This window comes from Mytilus trossulus, chromosome 9 (genome assembly GCF_036588685.1).
Source record: "Mytilus trossulus isolate FHL-02 chromosome 9, PNRI_Mtr1.1.1.hap1, whole genome shotgun sequence".
NCBI classification, from domain to species: Eukaryota; Metazoa; Mollusca; class Bivalvia; order Mytilida; family Mytilidae; genus Mytilus; species Mytilus trossulus.
Window position 1 is genome coordinate 62257097 of NC_086381.1, and position 23413 is coordinate 62280509.

General features: G+C 33.0%; 1 protein-coding gene across 1 annotated transcript; it reads right to left on the reverse strand.

Annotated features, from left to right (window-relative positions):
* Positions 1 to 2549: 2549 nt before the first annotated feature.
* Positions 2550 to 22388, reverse strand: LOC134683202 (basic phospholipase A2 1-like). Its single transcript, XM_063542355.1, has 6 exons — positions 22274 to 22388; positions 10249 to 10271; positions 9825 to 9873; positions 7629 to 7779; positions 5050 to 5168; positions 2550 to 3491 (listed from the first exon to the last, which is right to left on the reverse strand). The coding sequence occupies exons 2-6, from the start codon at positions 10261 to 10263 to the stop codon at positions 3367 to 3369; spliced, it is 459 nt and encodes a 152-aa protein (XP_063398425.1). The 5' UTR covers positions 10264 to 10271; positions 22274 to 22388; the 3' UTR covers positions 2550 to 3366.
* Positions 22389 to 23413: the final 1025 nt, after the last annotated feature.

A 23413-nucleotide genomic window follows, 5' to 3' on the forward strand; every position in this document is an offset into this window, starting at 1 on the left:
TTATTTATAGATATACTTACTGGAGGTGTGATGAGATGATTAAAGCCATAAATTTCCTCCTTGACAACATGTTTGTACGTTTCGGCAATAAAGTTTATCGACAGATTGTATGTACATGTATTCCTATTGGCACCAATTGTGCACCTTTATAGCAGACTTGTTCTTGTACTGTTATGAATTACAGTGTATTGCCAAAATCAGTAAAGACCCGTTTAAATTCCATTTAATTGATAATTTCAACAACACTAATCGTTATCTTGATGATATTTTTTTCGTTAAATAATTAAGAATTCTCTAAATATCCTGCCACAGGAACTTACCTTAAATAAATCAAATATTAACAGCAATAAGTGTCCTTTCTCAAATTTTAGACATTTCAGTTTGACACCAGGAACTCTACACAAAAAGTTACGACAAAAGGGTTGATTTTTCTTTCCCTTTTTTTTGTTTTTTACGTTGATGTTCTTCTCGCACCATCGTACGGTGTTTATATATCCCAACTCGTTCGTTATGCCCGTGTCTTTAGTTACGTATTGGATTTCAAAAAGCGCAATTTATGTATTACATTTTTGTACTTGTTAATTATTAAGTCAAGGATTTCGTTACCACAGATTACTTTGAAGTTTGAACCTTTACTAAATTTACTAATCCCATAGATACAAAGATGTAGTTTGCAAATTTGGCTGAACCTGTAAAAACTTATTTTAGACGGAATAGCACATCCTAAATTTTACGGTGATGTTGTTAATCGAGCACGGAAATCTATATTCTATGCTTTAAATAAACTTTTTATAAAAGGTTATAATTTCAGCACTGTAATTTTAAAATCTTTGAATATTGTTTTTATTGGAATAAATATTGAATTCGTTATCAGTAAATTAAAATCATACCAAATAGTTTTGTTATCAGTTATGCACTTTAACGGTTCTACAATCTGTTGATACCTTTATTTGGCATTGCACAAGGTCATGTATTTCTCTGACTGTTAATGACGTCTTTACACTAAAACCATTGGACGTTTGATGTGTACTGATCATTGATATTTTAGTCTTAGATACATGATTTTTATTACAAGTTTTTATTGGCTTTGAATTAGCTGTCAGAAACTGCGAGTACTCTCAGATATGTACGTATTGTCCTTTTTGTTGTTAAGGATGATGGATGGATAAATACCCTGCCAAGTCCGGTCTGTATTTATGTTTGGTGTTTTTTCTGCCTCGTATCGATCTGATGAGTTAAGCTTTTTTCAACTGATTTTTATAGTTTTTGAGTATGTTGTGCTGTTACACCACTGTCACAGGTTAGGGGAGGGTTTACCACTCATAAACATGTTAACCCCGCCACATTCTTCATGTGCCTGTTCCAAGTCAGGAGCCTGTAGTTCAGTGGTTATCGTTCTTTCATGTTTGTCCTATTTGTTTTTCGTAAATTGTTTTGTTATAAATAAGGCCGTTAGTTTTCTCTATTGAATTGTTTCATACTTTTATAGCCGACTATACGGTATTTTTTTTCTCATTGTTGAAGGCCGTACCGTACGTACGGGTTGTCTGTCATTGCTTATATCTACTTCATTTGAACTTTAGTGGAAGGTTGTCTGATTGGCAATCATGCATCATTACCTTATTTTTATAAAGAGGAGAAGCAGCAGAACAAAATTGAGAGCCGTAGATTTAGTGTTCTCATTCTAAACGGACGTGGGTGCGTATATATACATCAAGCACAGCTAAACAGACACAAGCGAGAAGATTGCCGATTTTTTAATATGTTTAAACGTTGTAAAGCCTAGGATAAAAAAAAAATCCAAAGTAAAGAACATATGCAAGAACTACTAGTTAACTACTGTGACTCAAGCGTTTGAGTATCCAATACAAAACAAAAAGTCAGAAAAAGAGAAAACAAAATAGAAGACTTTCAATTGACAAAGAAAGAGGGAGAACAGATATCATATTTAAACCAAACACATCTTAATTTTTCAACAGAAACCAACATTTTACAATTTTTTAAGCCTGCCCCTTTTTTCCACATGCACATCTAAAAGGTTTGTTTTGAACACATTTTTAATGTTTAACGACAGTTTTAAATCTTAAATCATTCATCATATTTCGAAATGTGGATACGCTCCCTCTATTTCTTTAGTCAGCGTATAAGGATCATGTTTTAAAAAAATTTAGAAAAGAAAAAAACAGTCATTATCAACAAACAAAGGATGAGGGAGAACAAAGTCATATGCCATATTTAAAAAAAAAAAAAAAAAATGTAAAAGGAATCCACCATTTCACAATTTTCAACGCCTCCATTTTCCCTTTGGCACATCCAACAAGTTGATTTGGATACATTTTTAATGTGTTTACGACAACTTTAAATCAGAAATCATTCTTCTTATTTCGACATTATGATAAAAGTTCAATTTGATCCTTATTGACAATTGTCAGTTTTCAGCCGATGACCGTTTTTCTCTTCGAATACTTCGGCTTCTTTCGCCGATTCAAACTAACTGTTATGATAAAACCAGGGTGGATTTTAATACCCTCATGAGCAAAACAAACAAATTGAGATGCACATTTATTGATTTCAACAAAAGTTATTCTCCGATACAAGAATTAAAAAAATAATGAAAAATACAGGCTTGCTTCAAAAGTGTCCTCAACGTCAATGTTAAAGAACAAATATATAAAAATTATATAATATATAAAACGTCTAGATAGAAATTATATACATGTATATACATACAAACTGTAAAAATCGTTCTTTGAAAATAAACTGTGAAACTTGTATTACATGTTTAGTTCTTAACATACATGTATGTAGGATTACATTTAATATCTAAACACATAAAACGTAAACATATCTTGATTTTAAACACTGTTAACATGGTTAAGTGTTTTAGAATTAAAATGTTCATGACTAAAACAATACTTCCTAATCTAAATACGAACCTTAAAACAATCATAAACACTAATGCAACCTAAATATGTTGAGAAATGAGACATGCTTAAACATCAATAAAAAAGTGTATTTAAAAAAGATGTGTTTAGGATTGTGTTTAGGATCTAAACACCATTTGATAACTAATTATAGTGTTGATAATCGTCTGGTGATATTGATTAGGAGATAAACCATACAAGTTAAAAAGATTTAAAAAAATATCCATTGTGTGGTTATACTTTCAAAAAATTCCCCAAAACATCGTGATTGGTTATAAACTTCCTAAACAGTTGAAATTCAACCAATGGTGTGACGTTAACGTTATTTTCACAAAGCTCGGTAAAAGGTAATGAGTAGTCGATTTACAATTTAGTAAAAAAAAAAATGTGCTAACAATGTGGTAACAAATTAAAAAAAGAAATGTAATTTCTTTGTTCTTTCTTAGCACCTTTCTGATACATTTACATTATAGTTGTCATCGTTATACTCCTCAATGTGGTCATGGAGACAATCTATATATAGCTTGTCACACATGCAAACATCCCAATCACAGGAACCAACCTCGTCTGAAATAAAAAATAAAAAGCAAAACTAGAGAAAAAAAAACCGCCCAGTGCTCACAAATTTTCAAACAGCTTTCCTAAGTTTCAACGATTTTAAGTGGAATTTATATGCTTAAAAAGTAATCAATTTAAAACTGTAATAAGATCACTGAATATATTTTATTTATCGATACATTTACTTACATTACTAATTTAGAATATGTATTGCTTTACAGTTATGGACATAAGTGGACCTACACCAAGACTGGGTAGTTTAAGTAGCTCAACTACTTTATCACAAGCCTAGATAAGGATTGTTAGTTTTCAAAGGTCGGTGATTTTCTCCGGGCACTCCGACTTCCTCCACCAATAAAAACTGATATTACTGGAAGTGGCGGTGAACACCAACAATCAATTAACCAGTATGTCGATTTAACATTGTACCGATTATTTGTGATATTTGTCACTGGGCGGTAGGCAGTAAATAATCAATCATTCAAGCAAGCAACACATGATACATGGTTTTTAATTGTTTTGATTTCAGAGCAAATGCGACGTCAATTTTATTATGTGTTAACATACACAAATACTCAGTAATACACAAATACTCAGTAAACAAGAAATTAATGAATAGCTAAGAAACGATTCTATCATGCCATGCTCTATATATGAATAAGAAGATGTGGTATGAGTGTCAATGAGACGAACGAACAGCAAGCTATTAAGGGCCCCAAAATCACTAGTGAAAAACACTTCAAACAGGACAACCAAGTTGAACAGTCTTATCTATATAAAAAAAAACGAGAAACACTTATGAACCACACCAACAAACGACAACCACTGAACAACAGTCCTGAATTAGGACAGGTGCATACAAATGCAGTGGGTTTAAACGTTTTAACAGGCGCTTACCTTCACCCTTACCTGAAACAGTCGTGTAACATCACAACATGCTCATTTTAACGTGGGTAGGCATTATATTTGTTAATATCTTTATACCGTGCGTAGTGATGTATAAATTGTTGACAAATCTAATGCCTTCGCATGTTAAAATAAGAATAGAGTATGGCATGATAGAATTATTTCGATTCTAATAGGACATATAACAACTTTCTACTTCGAAGCGGGCCTATAAAACACGTTCGGAAGGCAACCATTTTGATGGTCAAAACTTTCTATAGAATATCAACCGTTTAACGATAAAAAAAAAATGACCAGATACAGTACTCCGCCATAAGTATTCGTAAAACATCAATGGCGGTCACGTCACGGAAGGGTAAACAAGATTTTGACCGTCATCTCCATGTCACAATCGGGATTGCAGTGAATCTATCTATAGATGGTCATGTGGAAAAACATGTGGTTGTCATGTGACACGTGCGTGATGACGTCAGAGGCGTCTGTACATACGTTGCAGCTAACGTAAACAAAATGGGTCGCAAGGGAAAAAAACTGACATCTGATTAAAAACACACCATTGACCTTATACGTTAGTGACTTGAATATTCAACGCAGTTTTTCTTCAGAATTCTCTATAATTATCATTAAAAATAGAACATGTAATTCATCACATTGATTATACCTGTACATTCCACTATGTTGTCAGAAATAATGTAATCATAGCCATTATTTTTAGGATGCCACCAGCATTTTCCTTCAGCTACAACATTACCATAGCAATTATCATGTACTTGACAACAACTGTAAGTAAAAAAAACACAGTACTTTAACAGATAAGTTATATTTAGATCTTCAGTTCACATAATTTAGAAAAAGCAAAAAATAAACTTAGTTTGAACTGGGTTAGTCGACTATTATATGTCTCAACTTTCATATGTATACATATAGCATGTATGTAAGTCACTCCAGTGAAGAACACGCACATCAAACACATTCGAGTACTTGATATGTATACTGTCTTGGCAAATAGAAATGTATATTTTAAATGGATGGGGATCTAAATGGTTTCCCATGGTTATAGCAATTCATTATAATTGGCTGGGACAAGCAATCAATGTTGCAGTAGAAAAGAACAGTGATAGTTATCTAAATTAAGAATATATATGGTTTACGTGTGAAAATTTTAGCAAAAATTATTGTACAGATATTTAAACAACCTGTGAGATATGCCACCCATAACAAAAGTGTATGGTGCACTGGAAAGGTCTTACCATGGCAGTAAGATATATAGTTACGATATAATGGGCGTGTGCCAGATATCAAAATAGCTATGTCATAGGGTAACAAAGTTATATTTCGTACCCAAAATGAAGGGGGGGGGGGGGGCTGCTGATCAATTGTTTAGATACAACTTGTCTTCAAAAATTAATACAGTACATCCAAAAAATGGAGGGGGAGGAGGAAGTCAAAGATTAAAAAATTAGACATTTTTTTCTGTTTACTTAAAATTTCAAATTAACTTAAGGTACATCCATCCCTCGGTTCATTTTCCTCTAAGCATATTATTGAGGGAAAGAAAGGCAACTAATCTATACCCAATAACCCTTTTAGTTATGATTTTTTATACACCGATTTAAAATTACAGCAAATGGAACTAAAACTGTAGGAGATGTAGGTTATACGTCAATAAGACAGCAATCAAACGACAAAAACAAACTAATGACAACTAGAGGGCAACATATGGTATAGTTTCAAAAAAAGATAGGTGTCTACAAAATATGTCAATTAATTTATATAAAAATTGTCAATTAATTAAACAGAAACGATAAAAATAAACAGCTGCGCCATGAGCGCATGATACGCCCGTCGCCTTTTCAAGGAATAAAGTTCAATAACTTCTCAATGTCATATCAGAATTTAAAAAAATAAAAAGGGAACTTACTGCAATAGATATAAACAATTCACCAAAGTTTCATGAGAACTGCTGAAAGCACTTTTGAATTATTGTCCGAAAACTGGAATATCCCCCCTTTTTTTATGAATGAAAGTCCAAAAACTGGAAAATCCCGCCTTTTTTAATGAATGAAACCCCATAACTCGGAAAAGTTACATCTAAAATTTATAAAAATATAAAGGGAGCTTACATGTGTACGTCAATAGATATAAACTATTCACCAAAGTTTCATGAGACCAGCTGAAAGCATTTTTGAGTTATTGTCCGAAAACTGGAAATCACCCCGTTTTATTGAATACAATCCCGTAACTCAGAAAAGTAATATCTAAAATTCATAAAAACAAAACAAAAAAGAGCTCATGACAATAGATATAAACAATTCACCAAAATTTCTTGCAAATTGGTGAAAGCATTTTTGAGTTATTGTCCGAAAACTGGAAAATCCCCTTTTTTTTAATGAAACATGTAATCTAAAATTTATAAAAAATGAAAGGGAACTCACGTCAATAGATATAAACAATTGACTAAAGTTTATGCAAATGGGTTAAAGCATTTTTGAGTTAATGTCCGACATGTTGACGACGGACGGACAGGCGGACAGACGGACAGACGGACGGACAGACAGACGGACGGACGTACACTGAACGATATACCCTAATACGTCCATTAACGGGCGTATAAAAACCAATCTACCATTAAATTGTAATTCTCCAAATAATGTAACAATTTAGGAAAAAGTCAAATATAAAAAAAGTTAATCATTTAATACGTACCAACCTTTAACTACATATGAGCGTATATCCACCTCATTGCCCTACAAGAAACTTTCCTAGGAGCCATGGATTGCGATATATTGTCCGCATATTTCAAGAATGTTCACGTAAATTGATGACGTCATGTGTTAAAACAGTTATTAGCCAATCAAATCGGTATATATAATTTGATCTGCACGGCTCGGGATGACCCTTTAACCCGAACTCCTACGTCGTTCGGATTAATTAAGGTCATCCGAGCCGTGCAGATTAAATGATATATTCCGACTTGATTGGACAATAACTATAACTTATTTTTTCGTATTCAGATTCGTTGTGGATGCGTACTTAGAAATCCCGCATAGCATTATTTTACCGCTTGATAAGAAAACTCCAGACCCGGTGACCATACTTTTAAAACACGTGGTATTCCAGAGCTGGAGATTTAAACCCCCAGTGTTGAAGATGAATATGACATTATACAAACAATGTGTAACATATTTGGATATCTTGAATGCGCAGGTTTTATTTAAAATGTGTTATTGTTCTACTAACCTGTCAATATTGTCAATTGGTGTACCTTCACCATATAATCCACAAAAACAGCCATAGTCAAGAACGCTAGCTGATATATCCAATCCAAAAATGTCCATCATCTGGTACGATAAATTCCACCAAGCCTTCTTAGTGATAGTACCCCGTCTTTCTGAAATAAAGTAATATAATGACACACTGTTTAAACATGCAATTCAATTCGCCGTTTCGAAATCATAAGAGCTTTGGACATTTTTTATGTTCTTAAATCATCACGTGATTTGTTGAATTTAATTTATTTTTTTAACGGAGTTAGTAGCAAATTATAATTGAAAATTGAATTATCATTGATTAAACAGTTTTGGTCAACACTTTTGGACAATTAAAACAAAGTCTTGTTTGATTTTATACTGCAGCTTGGGCGCTTCCTGTTTTTAGTCTACCAAATACAGTAACAAAGAAATATTTCGTTTCACGTCACTTGTCTACACAATTTTTGGTTCGTTTAGGGATGATACATAAGTTTTATATTCGTGTTAACATTTTCATCGCTATAAGTCTTAGTTTAGCTATTTTTTGGATGCAGGATAAACAATTTTAGGTCAATTTCAGAAAATATTATCATCTTTTTCCTATTCGGTACGAAACTATAAAAGAGTTCGGTAAGCCTCGCCTTTCCCAAGCTTTAAATCCTAAAACAGAAGTTGATATTTTCTGACTTTGACCTAAATTACCTTGAGACAAACACCTTGCAACTGCTGATGAACCAATCAGCCAATGCTCTTTAAATTTCAATATTCCGTTACCATGGTTACTGATGACAAAATGGTGGTCAACTTTGATATTGACGTTTTTCGTTTTTGCTGTTCAGGAGTTATGGTCGTTGATCGATCGGAACATTTGCAAAGAATGGGGCAGGTCAAAAAGCCTGATAGCGCCTTTCAAATTACAGAAAACCCAGCTTGCTGTTTATTTGACAGCTCGTTCCTTGTTTTAATATATACATGCATTCTTACTTTTTATGAGTAAATGCATTCAGTTTTAGTCATAAAATATTAAGTGCAAGAAGCTTACGTGCTGAACTTGCAGTCACAATTATGCACAATAAGCTTACCTGCTGGACTTGAAGTCAAAATGAGGCACAATAAGTTTATGTGCTGGACTTAATGCAGAAAAAGCTTACCTGCTAGACTTGAAGTCACAGTCGTGCACAAAATGCTTACCTGCTAGACTTGAAGTCACAAATGGCACAATAAACGTACATACTGAATATGAAGTAACAATCGTGCACATAAAGTGTACCTGCTGGACCTGAAGTCACACTCATGTACAAAAAGCTTACCTGCTGAACTTGAAGTCACAATCATGTACAAGAAGCTTACCTGCTGGACCTGAAGTCACATTCAAGCACAACAAACTTACCTGCTGGACCTTAACATGTTAAGTCACAATCATGAACAAGAAGTTTATATACTGAACTTGAAGTCACAATTATGCACAATAAGCTTACCTGCTGAACTTAAAGTCGCAGTTATGCACAAGAAGCTTACCTGCTGGACTCGAAGTCACAATGATGCAAAATAAACTTATTTGCTGGACTTGAAGTCACAATTATGCACAATAAGCTTACCTGGTGGGCATGAAGTCACAATTATGCACAATGGGATTACCCACGATTATGCACAATGGGGTTACCTGCTGGACTTGAAGTCAAAATAATGCACAATGAGCTTACCTGCTAAAGTTGAAGTGACAATTATGCACAGGAAGCTTACCTGCTGGTTATGAAGTCACAATCAGGCACAATAAGTTTAAGCTGATGGACTTGAAGTAATAATCCGGCACAATAAGCTCACCTGATGGACTTAAAGTCACAATTATGTAAAAGAAGTTTACTTGCTAGGCTTGAGAACACAATCATGCACAAAAGCTTACCTGTTGGGCTTAGAGTCACATAGATGCGCAATAAACTTACTTGCTGGACCTGATGTCACAATCATGCACAAGAATCTTGTTTGCTGGACTTAAATTCTCATTCATGCACAAGAAGCCTACTTGCTGGACTTGAAGTGACAACCATGCACAATAAGCTTACCTGCTTGAATTTGAAGTCACAATTATGAACAATGAGCTTACCTGCTGGACTTGAAGTCATAATTAGACACAAAAGCTTACCTACTGAATTTGAAGTCACAATTATGCACACAATGAGCTTACCTACAGGACTTGCAGTCACAATCATGCACAGTACACATGCAGCAACATACTAGAATGCAAAGCATTAAAACATTGCAAATTATTCATAAGAGTATAAAGTATACACAGATTGATATGCAGTGTTCCGTCCTAAATGAAATGTTACTATTCAAATAATTTACTATTTATGTTTAGTACAAAATACGAGATCAAATACATGACAAAGAACCGAATTAGAAAGGATTCAAGTCTCGCTACCCTTCCTTACAGGAATCTATGTTGCGCATTGAAATAATTATGAAATTATCGTGGTTATTGAATTAAAGAAGCGGCAAAGGAAATGCCACATAAACTGGTTTGATTTACAAAATGCATTGGTAATAAAAGTTTTTTTTAATTCAATAATGTAAAAAATAATAAAGTGTTAGGTGTATTTTGTACTTACACGCAGGAGAACCATGTTTCGGACTGAAAAAGAAGAGAAATGAACTTCAACAATTTAGTAGTTTGTTTAAACTCGACGCGTATTTCTGTTGCGTCATATTTTTTTTCTTCTTCATTTAATGGAAAATTTGGTGATGATTGCAGATATTTGATTGTTGAATTTACTCCCGATTTGTATCATGTGTATTGACATATATTGTTAAGATTTTATATTACCCTGTGTTGTCTTTAAACCATTTGTATCATCGGATTTCTGTCCCATGAATGTATACTTCACATGTCTCTTTATCCATAACAACAGCACGTAACTTATAAATATTGTTTACTAACAAACAAAAAAACACACAAAAAAAGAACACAGTTTATAGCTTTAATGTCTATAGACTTTGAGATTATTATGCACGAACATTTTTTGGATAGATTTGACTTCTAAAACTTATGGTCGCATACTAATACGAAGTTATTAAAGAAATATATATTGTACGGAAATTCATACCTCCGCTACCTCCCCCTCCTTACCCCTAATATAGATATGTTTCCTTCCTCCCTACCTATTCTAAATTGTCATGACTACCCATACTAATTTTATTGACATTTTTGGGTAAGCACCGTTTAAAGTCCACACTATTTTCATTTGTAGTCTTTATAAAATTGTATACGCCAGAGGGCATGACACGTATATATAATATACTTTTTTTTACCCGTAGTATAACCATCCCTTTGTCGATAAACTTGTCTCTGGATCCAAGTCCACTTTTACCACAAATTTACAGAACACTTTCAAAATCGTTCAATCACACATCATTACTTGTTTCATCTGACTATACTGATTACGACCCTTTGCTTCTTTATGTATTTGTTTTTAATAGCAACCATATGCTCTTTCGGTGCTCCTGGGAAACTCACTACATCAAAATTCTGAACCAAACCATGTAAACCTATCTCGTTTTAAAGGTATTGACCGAGGCCATTGTCCACCCAAGTATCTTCCTAGTAGGATCTCCAATTAAGTATCGTCCAAAGATCAGGGCCCATATGGATACCACATATGTTCGAAGGTTCAGCTTAGGTATTTTTCATGTCAACCACACACTCTTTTAGTACTTCTCGGAAATATCCAACTACAAAGTTCTGACCAGCTCTAGCTCAATTCAGGTATTGACCAAGGCAATTGTACACTTAGTATAGTCTTTGAATTCGGGTCCGTCAGGCACTACATGGGTTCCAAGTTGCAACATGTTTTTGTTTATGTCAATCACACATTCTTTAGGTACTCGTCGGAAATTCCTTATGGAGGCTAGATTGAAAGCCATTGTCATATCTTTTACTCATTTGATCGCCTGGGTCCAAGAATGAACCTTTATGTTAACAACGGAGTACTGGTGTCTTAGTCGACTATATGTTATGGGTACGGACACAATTGACAAAGAAAACTTAAAATTTACATTATTTAATTTGTAATGTTGCATTCCATATAAATTTTCACAAAATTATCCTCGAAAGATCGATCCTCTTTGAAAGAACTTGTACACAGCATAAACAGTTCAAACAACATATATTCAAATGTATGTACATTTGTATAATTATGCACATTTTTTAATGTCATGTGTAGAGAAATAGACATTTAAAATGGTTTTAACTGAAAATATACGGGATATTTGAGGATACCGAATGTATGGAAAGATATATATCGTCCGTCGCGCACTTTATCTTTCTTATTCAGGTCAATTTCAAATATATCAATAACACAATTCATCTCAACGTTCACAAATTCAGTATTTATAATATGGAATTTATAATTATATTATCTTATTTTTTATTCTTACATTGCTTCTGTAGCTCCTTATTTAATAGACAAAGAGAGAGAGCGGAAAACATAATATTTTACTTATATCAAATACATAGCGGCCCCCGAAAAAAAGTTTCTGTTAGAAAAAAAGTGGCTGCTGGTATCATTAGTATATATTAGTATAAACAGGATATCAGCTTAAGTAAATCATACATGTCAAATTTAGCTGTCAAAGGAGGTGATTTTTAACGTTAGCTAGCATTTATAGATCTTTTGAACTTTGAGTTTAATACTAATTTTGGATTTTAGATATAAATTTTATCATAAATATTGGCTGCTGGCTTGATTATTCTATATAAGCTTCTTAAAATTGGCCGCCGGTTTGCACTCCATGTAAGCACGCTACCATATAATAAGATCGCTGAAAAGGTTTTATTCCGAAAGACTACTCGTTATCGATAAAAAAAAATGGATGGTAGTATATGAAATGTAAATAGAAACGAAAATATAAAATAAAATGAATTATAAAACACAGAGAATTAAAGTCTAAAATACCAAAATTAAGAATTTTAAATTAAAGTCCAAAATAATAAACGAAGCTGCTTTTTCCACTGTCACATATGCCTCTCCTCCCAATTAAGTCCGTCCTCGGACTTAGCACTATCTGAATCGGCCTCCTCTGCGGTTGTTATAGTGTCTGTTGTTGTTATTGGGACGCTGTTGGTTTTGGCGGGATACAACATTGAGTTCGTGGTTAAGGTCCTGAAGTTGAAAAGTGAATTGAGAAATCGAATCCGCTTGAAAATTTACCTTTGAACATAGGTCTGCCTTTTCTTTTTCCAAAGCTTGTTTTTCATTTTTCAATGATTGGATTTCATCTGTAAATTCGGTCGAACGCATATAGTAAAGATCTTGCACCATTTTAACAGTCCCGTCTTTTTCGATTACTTGGTCCTTTAATTCTTGAATTTGATTCACATATTCCTCTACGTTTATGCGCGAAGCATTTTTTTCTTTCTGTTGACGCAGGTTTTCAAGTTCTTGCTTGAACTGGTCTCTTTCTGAAACGATGATTTGCTGATTCTTTAATTGAATTTTGAGTGCCTCGATGCACTTTTGCTGTTCTATATTTGTATTCTTTTCCTTGATAATTTTCTGTTTCACACTTTTTAATTCTGTTTTGAGCACATTTGAAATATCCAAATATTGAATGAACGGTGAATTACGCATACCAGAGAATGGTAAAGCACGGATAATATTTTTACACTGAATATATCTGTTTATCCTAGCTGTATCGCGCTCTTTCTGTTTTCTGGATTTCACACTAACTGATTTACTTTTGCTGTCCTTTGTAACTTTAGAAAAACACTTACTAGAATAATGTTCGAATTTTCCGCACGAGTAACATCTCTGATTGAAAGAGTTACAAATATAATGTTTGTGAAATTTGCCACACCTTCCACATGCTGGACTATAACCTGACTGGATGTTCCATGGTCTCCATTGTGGTCGGAAGCTGTACTCCATCACTGAATATTGTCTACGCTACTTGTTTGGGGAACTCGCTTCGCTGCTTGAGATCTCTGGATCGTGTGCTGAGCATAGAAGTCAGCACGCCGTCGTCGTCCACCTATCTGTCACCGGGGAAATAAGGGTGACTTGTGAGGTTGCGTAACAAGAGCCTGAATGAACGGCCTCTTGTTAATGAAACTGTGTGATGCACCTGATCACACAATGAATGATTGCTCTGAATAGCAATGAGAACTCTGACACTGAAACTCTGGTGAAACTAACTACTGAGACTCTGGAACTAGCGATGAATAAACCAATAATTCAGCATGGAATACTATGTGACAACGTTGTTGACACTGGAATGTTTGAAACCGTGCAACAGGTTCTGTTGCTGAAACTGGCGAAGATGCCGGAACGAATGACAGTGACCGAAGACTGGTCCCCTGTCTGTTGAACATAAATCCACTGGCGGAACTAACTCACAGACTGGTAGAGCGAATACAAACGAAGACTTTCAGTATGGATTTTATTTTCACTTTTATGAACGGATGATGTCAGTTCAAAAGGCTGACTCCGACTGAAGAATTAATTTCAGTCGAAACATTATAAAGATAGACAATGTTTACAGGTTGCCAAAGAATTAAGATTACATAATAATAAAGTTGACAAATTTTACAAACATAAGATTAACACTTCAAAGTAACAATAGACCGTAATTGAAAAACGGATTAATCGCATTGTTATCATACATGTCCTGGACAAGAATTGATAAAATAGATATTGAAAAGAATTATCTATTTACGACATTAACGGATTAAAATAATTATGAAATGAAATAGTTGTGTAACATAAATTAACACAATCCCTTGCATGGTTTTTCTCACAGTTTTAGATTATAAAAGTGATATACATGAAATATCTTTAAGAATGCAAATCAAAGAACATTGTCTGTTGAATAAGAATGAAATTGTCTGAAAGATTTTAACAGGAACTAAAAATAATATAAGAAACAAGTCCAAATGTCCGAAATAAGAAATACATAAATAAGTCCGACTTTTTCCACGTTCACAGATTTCTCCCTCCTCGAATGAAACGCGTCCTCGCGTTTCGCAAGTATTGAAAAATTGATAATTATCTATAAAACGTTCTTTGGTTGTTGAAACGTCCATTTCCGGGTTGGGACGATTGATATGATGATTCCTACAAATCCTTATTTGATTTTCCATATCGGCAGATTGATCTGTTAGAATTTTAAATTTGTTCCGAAGTTCATGGTTTTGAGAAGTAATATGTCCGTTTTCATTAGTTTGATAGTCACATTTAAGAATTAAGAAATTGTTTAGATCTGATATTTTTTTCGTGCATGCAGCATTGTCTTCCTTTTCTTTCTCTAGTTTGGTGATTTTGTCTAAACATTCTTTCAACTGCTTTGTCAAATCTAGTTGGTGTTGACTTTTCACTAGTTTGCAGGTGAGAGTTCTAATATTCTCTTGTGCACTTTTTAAAAGTTTCGATTTTGCGTAAATCATTGATCTGTTTTTCCGTAATTGAATGTTTGCTTGTTTTAGTTCGATTTTCATTGGGGCTGCCTGGTCGAAAAAGTTCATGAAAGCTGAATTTCGCACACTGCTGAATGGCAATTCCCTGAGACTGTTTTTGTTTGAATAGTACTGTATTAAACGGCGATTGTCTCTCTGTTGCTTTTTTGTTGAAATCTTTTGTTCACTTGACACTTTCGAACTTGTTGATTTAGTATATCGAATTTTACCGAATAAACTTGATGTAGCTGTGAAACACTGTCTTGCGAAATGTCCGAATTTTTCGCACGAGAAACATCTTTTGTTGAAAGCTATACACATTTCGAAACGATGATGTGCAAGTCCACATTTACCACAAACTGGATATTGATGTGTGAAATGATTCTGTCTCCACATACTCCACTGCGGTCTTAGATTAAAATCCATCACTGAAAGTTTGGAACTTGATACGAAGATGGGGAATAACTCTGGTCGCTTGACTGCTGAGGTACGCGGTACCGTGTGTTGAACTAAAAAGACAACACGCCTCTGGATTACCTCCACCAAATGTGACAACGTTGTTGACACTGGAATGTTTGAAACCGTGCAACAGGTTCTGTTGCTGAAACTGGCGAAGATGCCGGAACGAATGACAGTGACCGAAGACTGGTCCCCTGTCTGTTGAACATAAATCCACTGGCGGAACTAACTCACAGACTGGTAGAGCGAATACAAACGAAGACTTTCAGTATGGATTTTATTTTCACTTTTATGAACGGATGATGTCAGTTCAAAAGGCTGACTCCGACTGAAGAATTAATTTCAGTCGAAACATTATAAAGATAGACAATGTTTACAGGTTGCCAAAGAATTAAGATTACATAATAATAAAGTTGACAAATTTTACAAACATAAGATTAACACTTCAAAGTAACAATAGACCGTAATTGAAAAACGGATTGATGGCATTGTTATCATACATGTCCTGGACAAGAATTGATAAAATAGATATTGAAAAGAATTATCTATTTACGTTATTCATATACTTTCATATTTTTATTGATGGACATAATCTTATACTTGTGCATGACTTGATACAATCTTAGTCATCTTGTTTTTATTGTTGATCTTAGTCAAGAAATTCAAATTTTGCTTAATTGAACAAAACCATCCAAATTTTTTTTACTTTTCGAATGCATTTTCAGTTCAATATTCATGATGGTAAATTTCATTCTTTGCGGACAAAGAATTTTTCAGCGGTGAGGGAATATGTGACAGCGGAAATTCACGTTTCACTTCTTGTTTCAGATTTTCATGTTTTATTGTATATATTTATATGTTTTAATAAAGATTCTTATTTTCATGATTTTTATAATAAAAGTTCATTTCTAAGTTTTATAACTTTACAGATATCTAATTTCACATGGCAAAATATAGTTTCGTAACTTTTAATCTTCATAGCATTGTTTGGTAAAATTACGTTACATAAAGAATTTACAAGTCAATTAACAAAGACTTTTTCACAAAAGATAGCAAATAAAGGATTACATAATTTAGTACAATTTCCTTCTCAATAATTTAGTTAATCCGTCCCTTAGTGACATATGTGAGTCACATGATTCACAGCGTTACCTTAAGTAACCTCGAGGTACCCCACAGGATTATTTAATGTTTTTCCTTTGTTAATCAAAAGAAATTCCCCTAATTAACCTCGCCTGGAAACCAAGCTTGATACCTGGACAATCGTTTCTGGTCACTTGCACTCGTGACCAGCAAAGAATAAACATCTATTTTTATACAAGCTTGTTCTTATTCCAGGTGAGTGAAGTTAAATTAGTTATTTTATATTTCTTATTGCTAAGATTTTATTACAAAGTTTTAAGACAGAATAAGTAGCATTTTTGTTCATATTCATGTATTTTGCGTTTATACTTTCCAGTTCATAAATTACATTATTTTTATAGATATAGTTGAACTCTTAACAGTTTATTTAAATTAAGTTAGTTTGCGCACTCGAAAGGGAATTCTTTATACAAAATATATTCAATAATAGTTACAAGAGTATATTCTTTTAATTCAAGTATTTTCTATAGTTTTAAGAGTTTAGAATAAGTATTCAATTCGTTTTTGTAAATAGTTTTGTTATTTTTTTATATGCGTGTTTCAATACGTTTTATTTTAATGTGCGTATTTCGATATGCTTTATTCAATTCCATTCAATCTATATTTCTTACGATAATTAAATGATGCGACATTTTCAGGCATTTAACTATTTTAGTTCGTTTAAGCATTTAGAAGCAATTTTGTATATAGTTAGTTTTGGTTTTCTTTTAGTACTTTAAGTTCTTTTATTTTTCGGTCATTGTTCATATCACTGCAGAGTTATTCCCCTTATTGAAGTAGCGTTTATTTTGACAAAACAGAAAATGATGTGTTCTTCATTCTTTCGACTATTCAAGGTGTTTTATAGTGTTCAATTATTCATATTCTTATGCGTAACGTTCAATTCTTCATGCACATATGTTATAAACACTTTCTCAGGTCAATTATTCATTCAAACGCCCAGTGCATAGAAAAGGGGGGTGCTCTTGCATTCATGTTTTATTTGTGTTTGTCAGTTATATTTATCTGGCACATTGTACATAGCTTTTTAGTTAAAGGTTTTATATAGCTTAGTAAGAGTTACATTAATTGTTTATTCAGAAACAGGTTTAAATGAGATAAACTTACTTTGGCATTGTTTCCATAGAAACTGTAAAATATACTATTCAAATTATCTCCCTTTATTTATATTTCATTCCCCCAGTTCAAGTTCATATTTATATTTCATTCCCCCAGTTCAAGTTCATATTTATATTTCATTCCCCCAGTTCAATTCATATTTATTATTTCAAGTGAGCTAGTCTTACCCCTATTCATTTAAAGTGAACTATACTTTTGGGTGGGTTAATTATTCTTATTCGCATTATTCAAATACCAGAGTTACTGATATATTTAATTGTATTCATGTTTCTATATGTATGTTTTTATTATGTATGTTCATTGTTCATTGTATGATTATTATGACTTGCACTCGTGACCAGCAAAGAATAAACATCTATTTTTATACAAGCTTGTTCTTATTCCAGTATCCTAAGTTCCAGTTCAGTGCAGTTCCAGCACACGTTCATACAAGCAGTACACGGTCACTCACACTACATAAACAAACACCAGCAAGTCCAGTAACTCTGTATTACCCTACCCAAACAAAGTTCACAGATCCTCAGAAAGCTTGTAGACTGGGCAACAAAATCTATGTAGTGAATAAAGTGCGCAGATCTAGTTTAAGTGGTTATGGAACGCCCGAATACCGAAAACGGCCGAACCTAAGAATAAATACACCATCATGCACGTTTCGATAGAGTTTTGAACCCTTGAATCCCCTTATTTTAGGTATATCCTAAGAAAGCTTATAGATTGGGCAGCTAAAACTATTTAGTGAATATAGTGCACAGATCCGGTTTAAGGGGTTATGAAGCGCTTGAATACCAAAAACGGACAAAACTAAGAAACATACTTCACCAAGCATGTTTTGATCGACCGTCAGACCATTGAATCCCCTAATTACAGGTAAATTCTAAATATCCTCATAAAGTCGATATACATCGGAACAAAACGTATATAGTGAATATAGTGCACAGATCCGATTAAAGAGGTTATGGATCTCCTTAATTTTGGACGTTTTCTGTATTCGGGCGCTCCACAACACAGATCTATTTGTACATGTTGTATAATAATTATTTTGCCCTCCCCTGACACAAGGTGTACCGTGTAGCGGTCGGATTCGATTACGTGAGGACATCCATCGATTTCTCACTTTAATGCTTCATGAATAAAAGTTGGACCCCTCGCCTTCCCAATATAAAAAATATGTAACAAATTAAGTGCGACAATTGTACCGTAAGCTTCTAGATATGCATAAAAAGTATCATGTATCATTGACCGAAGTAGATATTAGATGCAATTGTTAATAATCAAGTGAAATTTTAAGTCAAAAGTAAATAAATTTTATTTGAAAGAGGTAGGGCAAAAAAACATATCTTGTCTCTTTATACCTTAATATTATAATACTAGGTAGGCCTCAACGTTTTTAGCGGATAGAATTTGAATCGAATTGAAACCATTAATACACAAACTGATTAGTTATTCGATTTGAATAAACTTTAAAAGTGAATAAGGGAGAAAATCACTAATCATGAAATTTCAATAGTGAAAAGTGAATAGTGAACGTACTTAAGACCGTTTTTTGTTTGTGGTTTTCAAGATAATACTTAATTTCTTAGCACAATAATGGACAAGAAAGGATATAGCGTGACACAAAATCAGTATCAAGATTTGGTTTAAATTGATTTGAGATTCAAGATTTTTTTTTCAAGATTTTATTGATAACGCTCAGACACATTAATGTGTAACATGAGGTCAAAGTATAATACATAAACAATTGAATGACGAAATGAGCATGCAGTAATATCTAAACATATAGAAATACAATAATTATTGTAGATATTTTAGAATAAACAAGCAATTTTCTTAATGAAAAATGACAATCGTTTGTAGACTTCCATATTACATATGGACAATAATCCTTCCAATTTAATATATTGAGGATTAATAGTATAATATTTAGGTAAGTATTTGTTTCTATAATTAACAATAGAACCATGTTGACATACAAATAAAACATGAAATTCATCACCAATAAATTTATGACATAAAGAACATATTCTCTCTGGTCTAGGTATATTTTGCCAACGGCCTGTCTCGATTGGAATACGTAAGTTCGATGTCCTTAATTTAGTTATCCACCCTCTATTCTGTTCAGATAGTCTGATCAGATATTTTTCTAGTCCAAAGTCCTTTTTGAATGTCCCATAGAATTTTCTATATCGCCAAACCATGAGGTAATAAACTGATCACTCAATATACGATCAAGATAATTTGTATCACAAAAGCCAATTTGGTTTATGAAAATATATCTTAGACCAGTGTTGTTAAATATTGATTCGACAGAATCAATCCATTTGAAAACATAATGGCCATAATTCTTCAATGATAACATCAGCCTGTACAAAGAACTACTTAGTTTACTGCTATTGTTTACAACTTTACACCAATACGAAATCATTCTACATTTAACTCGAATTTAGTTAAAAGGACCTGTAAAAAGTTTACTTTGAACTACAAAAGAGGTTTTCCTTGTTTGTCAGAATCAGAATATATTACACAGATAGCGATATGTGGTAAAAGCTAACCAGAACATCACACTTATCTTTGAAACATATTAACATTCTCATTTAAACCACCGTTCAAAAATGTATCTTCTTCTTCCGTCAACCAAAAAGGGGGGTAATTGAAAATTTTCCCCTCATTGTTGATTATTAAACATTTATAGAAACATTACTACTTTCAACATTTTATTGATAATTACCTTTTATGATAACACCTCCTAATTTCCTTATATTATTTATTAGTAAAATTAAAATTAGTAAGTTTTGATTCTGTTGGTTTTGTTTTACCAAACTCCATCGTACGTTCAACTTTTTACTTTAAAAGAATTTTTTTTTTCGATTCGGTTCTTTAGCGAAACTTCATTAGACGTTCAACTTTTTACCTTAAAAGAATTTTATGTTTGATTCAGTTCTTTCACAAAATTACCTTCATCGTGCGTTCAACTTTTAAATTCACAAGAAATTCACGTTCGTATTTATTAGTAAAGGGTTTATACTTATTGAAACCTCTGCGTAGATAAATTCAACGTTTTTAAAAAATTTTTATATATAAAATCACATTTGAAAAACATATTTGAATATTTTTTTCGTCATTCCACAAAGAAAGATGAAAGTAAAATCATCTGCATAGTAACATAATTAAATTTCTGAATTTGAATTTGTATGCCATATTTAAATGTTGTTGTCATCACGGTAATAATTATAAAAATTGTGTAAGTAACAAAAAGCATTTAGTTAAAACACAAAACAACCACCAACGAGGTTCCGGAATAAGGACGGACGCATGGTGAATGTGTGGTGGGATTAAATATCCTCTCCTTGTTTTGGTTTTGGTCAATGGTTTAACAAACAGGTTCATTTTGTGCATACGTTGCCAAATACTTTAAATGGGAAAAAAAACGGAGGAGAAACAAAACCCCAAATACATTCCGTATAATTACGGTAACACATGTTACCAAAAACATAAGCAAAACAATTATAAGCATCACCGCGTCAAAGAACGCACACATTTTTTGTTAGATTCAACTCAACGTACGTCCATTTTAATGTGCGGGATATTCAAGTACGCACTCACATACCCTCATTTTCCAGTGAAATATTTTCCCGACCTTCATCCCGGACGGCCTCTATTACAGGACAAACCTATTGTAGCTATTGATAATTTGCTCTCGACCTAAACATGCATGAACTATTTTCCAGTGGATGGTAAGCAACCAACTATCAATCAATCAGATCAATACATGCACATACATGTATGTGCAATGCACAACCGATTTCAGTTTTACTGCATTAAATTATTAATAATTAAGCAAACCATACCTCATCTCTTTATTTTTAAATGGATGATATTCGTAAAATATAAGATGCAATATTATAATTTGCAACGTGCCAACATGCTGTGTCGATCTGGTGTTATAAATTATCACTAATTAAACTAAATTATATAGATGTGTAACCAATTTCGGACATAATATAACAAAACTGACCTTCCCTGACCTTTTGTTAACATCGTAATGCTGCGAGCTTAGGATATGAAAGGGAAAAGATGCGAAAGATACCCACGAAACATCAAACTCAAAAGTCGAAAGTAAATTGACAACGCCTTGGCAAAAAATAAGGAAAAAAAGGAAAAAAATACCAAAAAGACAAAAGTATTAAAAAAACACAACATAGAAAATTAAAGACTTTGCAACACGAAACTCACCAAAAAACTGAGAGAACTTTCCAATTTAAAAGCATTTAGTTCGATGCAGCCTTGTTTCGAACTCATGTCCTCCCGCAGAAGGAATGAGCAACGAGACAACCAAGGCTGTTCCTGTTTAGTTATAGTGTTATAATACAGCTGAAAAAAAAAAGATAGGAATACAATTTATTTTCTCCATTTTTTTAAATTAAAATTAATCAAACTCAATAGAATATTCTTTAATAATTTACACCTACCTATTATGTGAGAGGACACTACTTGCTGCAATGGTTTATGGTTAAGATCTGAGCGAGTTGGTTATTTTTCAGTTTTTAAATGTTTACGTGCATCTGCGTTCGTTTTATAAAATGTCACACCACTTCTATATATATCAAGGTTATTATGTTTTTAATATGTTTTATGAAACGAAAAGAAATAACAGTGCAATCAAAATACAAATTTCTTATGAAATAAACAGGATATGTGTAGGTGCATCTTCACGTATCACTAAACAAAGGGGTAATATTCATAACTGTTTCTAATTAAGATGAAAAATGCATTACGTAAAGTCTTATTAAATAGAATTAACAACTGTAAATACACATTAAATCGTCATCCATTAAATTTACAGTATATAATTACATGATATTTTCGATAAATTAAAAGTTTTGATCTACTTAAGGTAGACGAGTGATGTTCTTTATTTTGGACATTCTGTTAAAGTACGTTCTCTCGTTTTATTTTTTTTGTTTATTTGAATGAAATGCAATTTTTAAAGTAGGAGTTCTTGTTGTAGATTTAAAATGCAACATTATTATTAAACAGTACCGGGGTCTACATGCACTTTGCATGTATTTTTTGTAACTTTTTTTGTACTATATAGATATAAGAAGATGTGGTGTGAGTGCCAATGAGACAACTCTCCATCCAAATAACAATTTAAAAAGTAAACCATTATAGGTTAAAGTACGGCCTTCAACACGGAGCATTGGCTCACACCGAACAACAAGCTATAAAGGGCCCCAAAATTACTAGTGTAAAACTATTCAAACGGGAAAACCAAAGGTATAATCTACATAAACAAATATAACTATTTTCATATTACAGACTTTTGACTCATTTTTTCGACAAGATACCTAATCTGTAGTAGGACATCATGGTACATGTACCAAGTCAACTAAAAGCAACGTAACGAAGTAAAATCAAACATTCAAACGGTACATTTTTGGGGAAAACTAACTGTTTTATGATTTCTTTACACGACAAAATCATCGGAAAACAGTAAACTTTCCCCTCAAATTACACGATTATGTTTTATTTTACTTGTTTTGGTTCTTCCTTGAAAAAGTTACCTGCGGGAAAATTATATAATCCGGAGTCAAAAGTCGGTAATATAA

What these genes read in the sequence shown, in the direction of transcription:
- LOC134683202 (XM_063542355.1), bottom strand. An exon ending in TGTGACTGCAAGTCCTGTAG is followed by an intron (nt 7,780 to 9,824) that starts GTAAGCTCATTG and finishes ACTTTATTTCAG; the next exon opens with AAAGACGGGGTACTATCACT. An exon ending in CAACATAGTGGAATGTACAG is followed by an intron (nt 3,492 to 5,049) that starts GTATAATCAATG and finishes TTTTTATTTCAG; the next exon opens with ACGAGGTTGGTTCCTGTGAT.